Genomic DNA, 7,061 nt, shown 5'->3' on the forward strand with positions numbered 1-7,061 from the left:
GGTGACACCGAGTGCTGGCGCTGAGGAGGCAGCAGGGACAGCACATGGCATTGCTGGCTTGGAGACGGGACCATGGGGTTGTTGGGGATCTCAGCCATCTGTCCCAGCTCCGTGGTGTGTGTCACTCGGCTGGGTGGGCGTGTGGGATTCCAGGAGTGGAGGTCCTGCCTGGCTTCCATGGTGGCTGAGCATCTCCTCTAAATTGACAAGCAATTACATGGTTAATGGTATCACTGTTAAATCCTCATCACTCAGCAGCCCGGGGCTTAATGCTCCATTAGGGCAGAGGCATCTGATGGCTCTCTGGGCTGGGAGCAGCCTTTGGAAGTCAGCCTTTGGAAATCACTGACCAGAGGTTACTTTTGCTCTCCCAGTCCTACAGCCAACCTGTGAATCCATCCAAAATGGAATAAGGCAGGAAAATGCTCCTGTGTGCTCAGTGTTGCTGGGTCTGGCTGGACTGAGCCTTGCTGGTGTGGCATGGGGAGGTGACAGTGTTGTTTGAGACCTGCCATTTCCTATTCCATGGCTGTGCCCAGCTCCCTGCCTGGCTTCCTTTGTTGTGTCACAGCTCTGCCTCCTGCTGCTGCCCTGCAGCTGCCTCTCTGCAGCTCGGGGCTCTCCCAGCTCTCCTGCAGCCGTGCCTGTGGATTTAACACTTTCCTCTGTGGGTTGCTGACTCTGGATTCCATTGGCAGCTGAGGATTGGTGGTGTCACCACAGCTCACCCAAACTGTGGCAGTGAGTGGCACAGGTACCTGAGGAATCCATCAAGTACCACCCAGATCCCAGTGTGGATCCTCTGGAGCTGGGCTGAGCTGAGCATGGAGCCTTCTGCTGGAGCTTCTTCCACTGGGAAAGCAAGAAACGGAGCAGGAGGAGCAGCTCTTCATCGCTGAGCTTCACAGGGCATTGCACTGGAGGAGCCTTTCCCGAAGGATCAGGGTCCTGCTGCTCTCACATCACCCTGCCCTACATGTTCACATCCAACTCTCTGGACTCTGCACCATTTGGATGGATTTGGGGATTTTGGATTTTGACTTTTGGAAGCCCAACCAGCTGCATGGAGCATCCAGCTTCTCTCTGGCCCATTGTGGATTTACACAGAATGTGGAAGCTCATGTCCTTGTTTCCAGAGGCCATTCCAAGACCATCACTGTGGGTTTTACAAATGTTTTTCCCTTTTTTGTTCCCTCAAGCAACTGATTCATTTTTCCACGTGGTTCCCTCTCAAAGCTACTTTTTCCCTCATCACTTCCATGGCTAGAACAAGAAGAAACTTTGTGTCCAAGTGTGGGGTGGGAAGAGGGATGCTCAGCTGTGTCCCTTCGTCCATCCCTGTGGCTCCAGCTGCCATCCCTGTGGCTCCAGCTGCTCCCTCTGTCCTCTTTGGACCTTTAATATTTTTTGTTGTATGTGGATGGAATGTCTTCATAGTTATTTGGAGAAACTGCTGCCTTTGTGGAGTCTTCTGGTTTCCCCCACTTGAACCGCGCTTGCTTGTTACCACATTTTGTTACAATTAGTTAATTATTTATAAATCAGATCTCCTGAGGCCTCACAGGGACTGGTTTTTACAGACTGCTGCCTTCTCCCTCGATGGATGAGTCTCTTTGAGATGCAGCAACCCGTGGCATGGAGCTGGGAAGCTGGGAAACAATTCAAGGAGCTGCTTCAGGGCTGTGAGCTGGGATGTACCTGCTGATTTCACCCCCAAACCGGCACCTCCGGCCTGGGAGAACTGGGCTGCCGAGCCTTCTGCTGGAGTTCACTCCTGATGTGTTTTTATGGGGAGTCTGAGCTCAGGTCCATCCTGTTTGGATTCCAGAGAACTCGTGCAGGCTGTCAGGGGCGTTTCTCCACATTCCCAGGCATTTGCGTGGGGCTTGGTGCTGACAGTGCTGCTGTTGGAAGGGCTGCCAGCAGATCCCAGCTGGATGCACCATCCCAGCTGGATGCACAGCTCCATCCCGGGAGCCGCTGGCAGGGGGGACCCCACTGTGGGAGAGGTGTTAACTCAGCAAATGGCCCAAGGACTTTCTGATTAGGAAAACATTTGCTGGAGTTTCAGGCAAGTGCCTTGATTGCACAGAGGTGTTTGGAAAGAGCTGATGGACTTGGAGCCTGCTTCCTGGAGGGATCTGGGTGTGCTTTCCAGTTTATCCCAGCGTGGAGGCTCATGGAGGCACCCAGCCTCCTGCTGGGTGCCTCATTGCTGTGTACTCCAGCCTCTTCCTGTCCCCTCACCAACACCCAGCAGGGTCCAATGGATTCATCCCAAATTTCTGTCAGTCGCCTGCCCTCCCAGAACTGCTTTTTTGCAGGATGGAGGCAGGAATTGGGCTGCACAGGGAACCTGAAACCCTGGGGCTGAGCTTTGACTTGAGGCTCTGGGAAGTGTTGGCTGCGCTGTGCTGGCCAAGTCCTGCCTTGTGTCTGGAAAATTATCCCTGGACTCCATGATTCTCCATCACATTGCCTTCCCCAAGCTGTTGCTGAGCTCCTCCCAGGTTTCCCTGCTTCCCTGGGTGAATTGATCCCTGTGGTTAGATTTGGTGGAGCACTGGGATGCTTTGTGTCTGCTGTGATGGAGGGAGGTGATGGGGTGGGAACCATCCTGGTCCCTGGGCAGATCCAGCTCCATGCCAGGCACAGTGCCCACATCCAGGCCCCTGGTGGGGTCAGAAACCAGTTTTTTGAGTCTGTTTAGCAGAATCTGCCATTTAGGTGCTTAATCCTGAAATCCTTGTGTTTGGGTTTATTTTCTCTTGTGTCCCCCCTGCCCTGGGCCCTGCAGAGAGCTGGAGGATGGGGGAGGATGGGGGGAATCTTCCCTGTGCTCCCATGGGATCCAAGGGCTGAAAACTCCGTGCCGGCTCCAGCGAAAAGTTAATGTGAATTTAAGTGACTTCTGCCCTGCAATTAGAGCCCCCGGAGTCCGCTGGGGCTCTGAGTTTACATTCTTCACTGAGGCACAGGGTGTAATTAGAGATGTATAATTTAAACTGTGCATATGCAAGTGTTCCCATTCTGCACCAGGAGCAAAGGAAATTATCCAGGAATTAAAGGGGGAGGAGGGTGCAGGCTTGGAGAATGGCTCACTTGTGTGGATGTGGCAGTGAGAGGAAGCTGCAGGGATCATGTCCTCACTGCTGCAGGCACGTTTGGAAGGAGCAGGAGCTGGGAATTCGGAGGGCTCTGGATTGGGGTGTGAAGATGTGGCTGTAATGGGGAGTCAGGAGTGAATCCCTGGGGTAGGAGGTGCCAGGGGATAGCTGGGACCTGCTTGGCAGTGCCAGGGGACAGTGAGGACCTGCACAGTAATGCCAGGGAACAGCAGAGAGCTGCCCAGCAGTGTCCTTCCAGCTCCTAGGAACCTGTCTAACGTTCCCTCTCTTTTCTTGCAGCCACTTCCAATGGCACTCTGGATGGCCTGGAGAACCGGGAAGGAGGGGTCTGCCAGACACGCTCCATGAAGATTGTCATGAAAGTGGGGCAGGGTGAGTCCTCCTGTTCCCTGGGGTCTCCTGCTGCCCCCTGAACCCTGCTCCTCTGGGGGATGTGGGAGTTCAAGATTCCAGGGAAACTGAGGCCAGGCCAGCTGCTCCTGGGAGCACTCTTGGGTTAGTTCAACAGAATTTCATTTTTAGGACCTTTCTTCCTGCCTTTTTTCTCTTGCCAACATGGCGCATGTGTGGAGCACTGGGATTGAAAGGGAGCGATTGTTCCTGGTTACCTCGTGGGCCATATCCCAGCGGGAAGTGAGCTCAGCACAGGACCCATGAGCCCCGCAAGTGTCTCAGGGGGCTGGCACAGGCAGTGCCCCTGTGACTTCCTGGGCATCCAAGGGGGGATTGTAGCTGGCCAGGCATCAGGGATTGAGCTTGGTGGCTCTCAGCTCTGGAGGCCACCAGGCTGTGGGGACTCTGGTGGCAGTGGGACAGCAGGGATATCACTATCTGACTCTTCTTCTGGAGTTCCTGCTCCCCACCACCTCCATCCCAAGCTGCTTCCCAGCCCCATTGATGCCTCGGCCTCATTTCAGCCCCGACTCGGATGCGCAGCTCCCGATTCTGCTTCTCATTATTGTGTTTGCACGTTGGGGCCAATATTTATAATAAACAGGCAAAGCTGTGCTGCAGCCTTGGCCTCCTTCCTGCCCTTCCCTTCCTTTCCTCCTGCTGCCCGAGCAAGAAACCTGTCCCAGCCCACGCACGGGAGCTCTGAAAACAGCAAACCAGGGAATTAGGGTGGGGACCTGCTTCCCACAAGCCCTGGAGCAGCTCAGCCTTGCTCTGCTGCTCTCGGCATCTCCCAGTGCTCCTGTGCCCCATGGGAGCGGCTGACAACTGGGGGCACTTCTTTAGGGGGGAACAAGCTGCTGCCTTCCAGGTTGGACCAAGGCTTCTCATCCATCTCTCCCCTTTCCCAGATCCCAACGCGGTGATCCCAGAGCAGCTGACGACAAGTCGGCCGAGCAAGGAGTCAGATGACACTGTGAAGGTCGTCACGCAGAGCCCACGCAGCAAGGTCCCGGCAGTGGAGGAGCCTGGCAAGCCAGGTGGGTATTCAGGGATCCCCAGGAGAGGGATGGGGCCAATGAAGCACCTCCAAGTTCAGCTTGTTGCATGGATCCCAGGGATACCAGACTCTCCGGATCTGGGAGCTGGATGGGTTTGCTTTAAGTGTTGTGCTCATCTCTGCTGTCCTGAGCCCAGGCTGCAGAGCAGCTTGGGTTTGTTTCCCCAGCTCCTGGCAGAGCTTGGCAGAGAAGTGCTGTTTCAGCACTCTTCCTCCTCCTCCTCCTCCTCCCATGTGTTCTTCACAGCACATCTGAGAGGGCTTGGAGAAGGTGAGGTCCTTGGGTGTGAGAGCCCTTTGAAGGTGGTTTCCTGAGTTCCTGACCCCTCTGAGAGCAAAGTGGAATCAGATGAATCTGGGAAGTTTTTCTTTTCTTCCTGCCTGGATCAGCCTCCAAGCACTGCCCCTGTAGGGGGCTGCAGCTGCCCCAGCCCAGGGGTCAGTAATTGGAGACTGGGGGGCTCTGGGTGTCAGAGTCCACATCCACCAGGGCATCCTGGTCTGGAATGGTGTCACCTGGACACAATCAACACTCTGCTCCATAAGCTGGGAGGTGGGAAGGGGAGCAGTGGTGCAGGATGGGGAACAGGGCATGTGGTGCCCCCTCTGTGGATGCCTGGGGCTCCTGCCTGCCCTGCCCAGTCCTTCCCAGGGATGTGTGGGTCTGACTGGGGTGGGAAGGTGGGGAGCAAGTGCTGTCCCCTTGGAGGTGAGGGGCTCCCCTCCTTGGGAGCATGGCAGGAGAATGTTGTGCTGAGTTCGGGGGGCAGAGAGGGGCTCCAATGAGCAACTCATCCCCCTGCTCCACAGGGGTGACCCATGCATGGACAGAGCACACACCTGGCTGCCTCTCTGACCCCCATCTCCCCTTGCCTTGCAGGCTCCGTCAACCAGGACGGCCAGGAGACCCAAGGTCCCAGCGATGGCTTCCTGAGCTCCAAGGTGGCCGTGTTCGCGGCCATCGGCGCCGGCTGCGTCATCTTCATCCTCATCATCATCTTCCTCGTCGTGCTCCTGATCAAGATCCGCAAGCGGCACCGGAAGCACACGCAGCAGCGAGCCGCAGCCTTGTCCCTCAGCACCTTGGCCAGCCCCAAATGCAGCGGGAACGCGGGCTCAGAGCCCAGCGACATCATCATCCCCTTACGGACTACAGAGAACAACTACTGCCCGCACTACGAGAAGGTGAGCGGGGACTACGGGCACCCCGTCTACATCGTGCAGGAGATGCCCCCGCAGAGCCCAGCCAACATTTACTACAAGGTGTGAGGAGCAGCCTGGGAACGGCCGATGCAGCAGCGCGGGAGCGCCGGGCGCAGGGCTGGCGCCGCAGGGAGGAAGCGAAACGTTCCCCCCGGCCCGGCACGGCGCGGGCAGTGCCGGGAGCGGCGCCGGGGAGCGGAGGGCTCAACGCTCACGTGCTGATTCTCCCCTTTGTATTTAGTTTTGTAGTTCTCAGCTTTTGTAATCCCAAGACTCTGAGGGTGAGCCTTCAGCCTCCTCCTCTTCTTCTCCAGACTGTGGCCGGCCATGGGGGGCGGGCGCCGTGCCTTTCTGTGCTCGGGACACCGCTGGCAAACCCGGAGACTCCACCTCCCCTTTGTGGTTTGGGATTTCCCCGCGTCACCCCTCCGGGCCTGTGGGAAGTGCCCGCCAGCACGGCAGGGTCCCGGAGCCTGGAGCGACGCCGGGGCCTCGGTCCCAGGAGCAGCGAGCGCACAGGGGGATGAGGAGGAGGAGGAGGATGCTTTGCCATGGTGCCAAGATGCAGACAGCTGTGCAGGGAGGAAGCTGGCAAACCCGATTTACTACTACTACTATTATTATTATTATAATAATTATTTTAATTTTTTTGTAACATTTTTATTTTTGTGAATTCCGGGCGGGACTCCGGCCCGCCACCTCTGGGCACACGCCATCACCTCCTTCCAGCACGTCATCCTGCCGGCCACGGGGCAGATCCCGCTCCTCCCACTGCCCCTGGAATCTTTTGTGTTCGTAGCTGTTGACTCTTGTTTTAGTCTCTTTATAAAAAGAAAGAAAGAAAAAAAATTTCTATCTCCACCCTGTCTCAAGCGTTCAGTGCGCGAGGGGCTGGACACTGCTCCTGCCCCACGCGGAGCAGCCGTGGCCTGGCAGCTCTTCCCAACCCCTCTGGAGCATCCCACTGTGGAAAAAAGTCTTTGGCTTTCCTTTGGGCTGGGGCTGAGCCTGCTGGAAGCAAAGTAGGGGGTGGCAGGGGGAAGCTGCAGCCCCCTCCCAAGCTGGGCATACTGCAGGTGGTTGTCCTTGGAAAGGAAAACTGGAAAACAAAGGTTCCCAACTTGCAGCTTGTGCCAGGAGTGTCAGAAGGAGGCTGGTGCTTGGGATTGGAAGCCCCCAAGAGGCTGGAGCACCAAGCTTGGCTTGGTTGGGAGCTGAGCCAAAGGCTTTTTCACCCTCCTGGTTTACCTGAAGAATCCAGTGCCCCTCGGTGGGAC

At 56.6% G+C, this 7,061-nt stretch overlaps 1 protein-coding gene across 1 annotated transcript in view; it reads left to right on the forward strand.

Moving 5' to 3' along the window:
* The window catches only part of EFNB1 (ephrin B1), a 43,652-nt gene extending 37,537 nt beyond the window's left edge, over positions 1-6,115 (forward strand). Inside the window, exons 3-5 of the mRNA XM_071442237.1 lie at positions 3,408-3,500; positions 4,433-4,561; positions 5,462-6,115. Of these exons, the coding sequence (XP_071298338.1) occupies positions 3,408-3,500; positions 4,433-4,561; positions 5,462-5,850 (611 nt within the window). The 3' untranslated portion in view covers positions 5,851-6,115. The remainder of the gene's footprint in view (positions 1-3,407; positions 3,501-4,432; positions 4,562-5,461) is intronic.
* The last annotated feature ends 946 nt before the right edge of the window (positions 6,116-7,061 follow it).

Source organism: Agelaius tricolor, unplaced genomic scaffold (genome assembly GCF_023055355.1).
Source record: "Agelaius tricolor isolate 1412-34295 unplaced genomic scaffold, bAgeTri1.0.p SCAF_17, whole genome shotgun sequence".
Taxonomy (NCBI): domain Eukaryota; kingdom Metazoa; phylum Chordata; class Aves; order Passeriformes; family Icteridae; genus Agelaius; species Agelaius tricolor.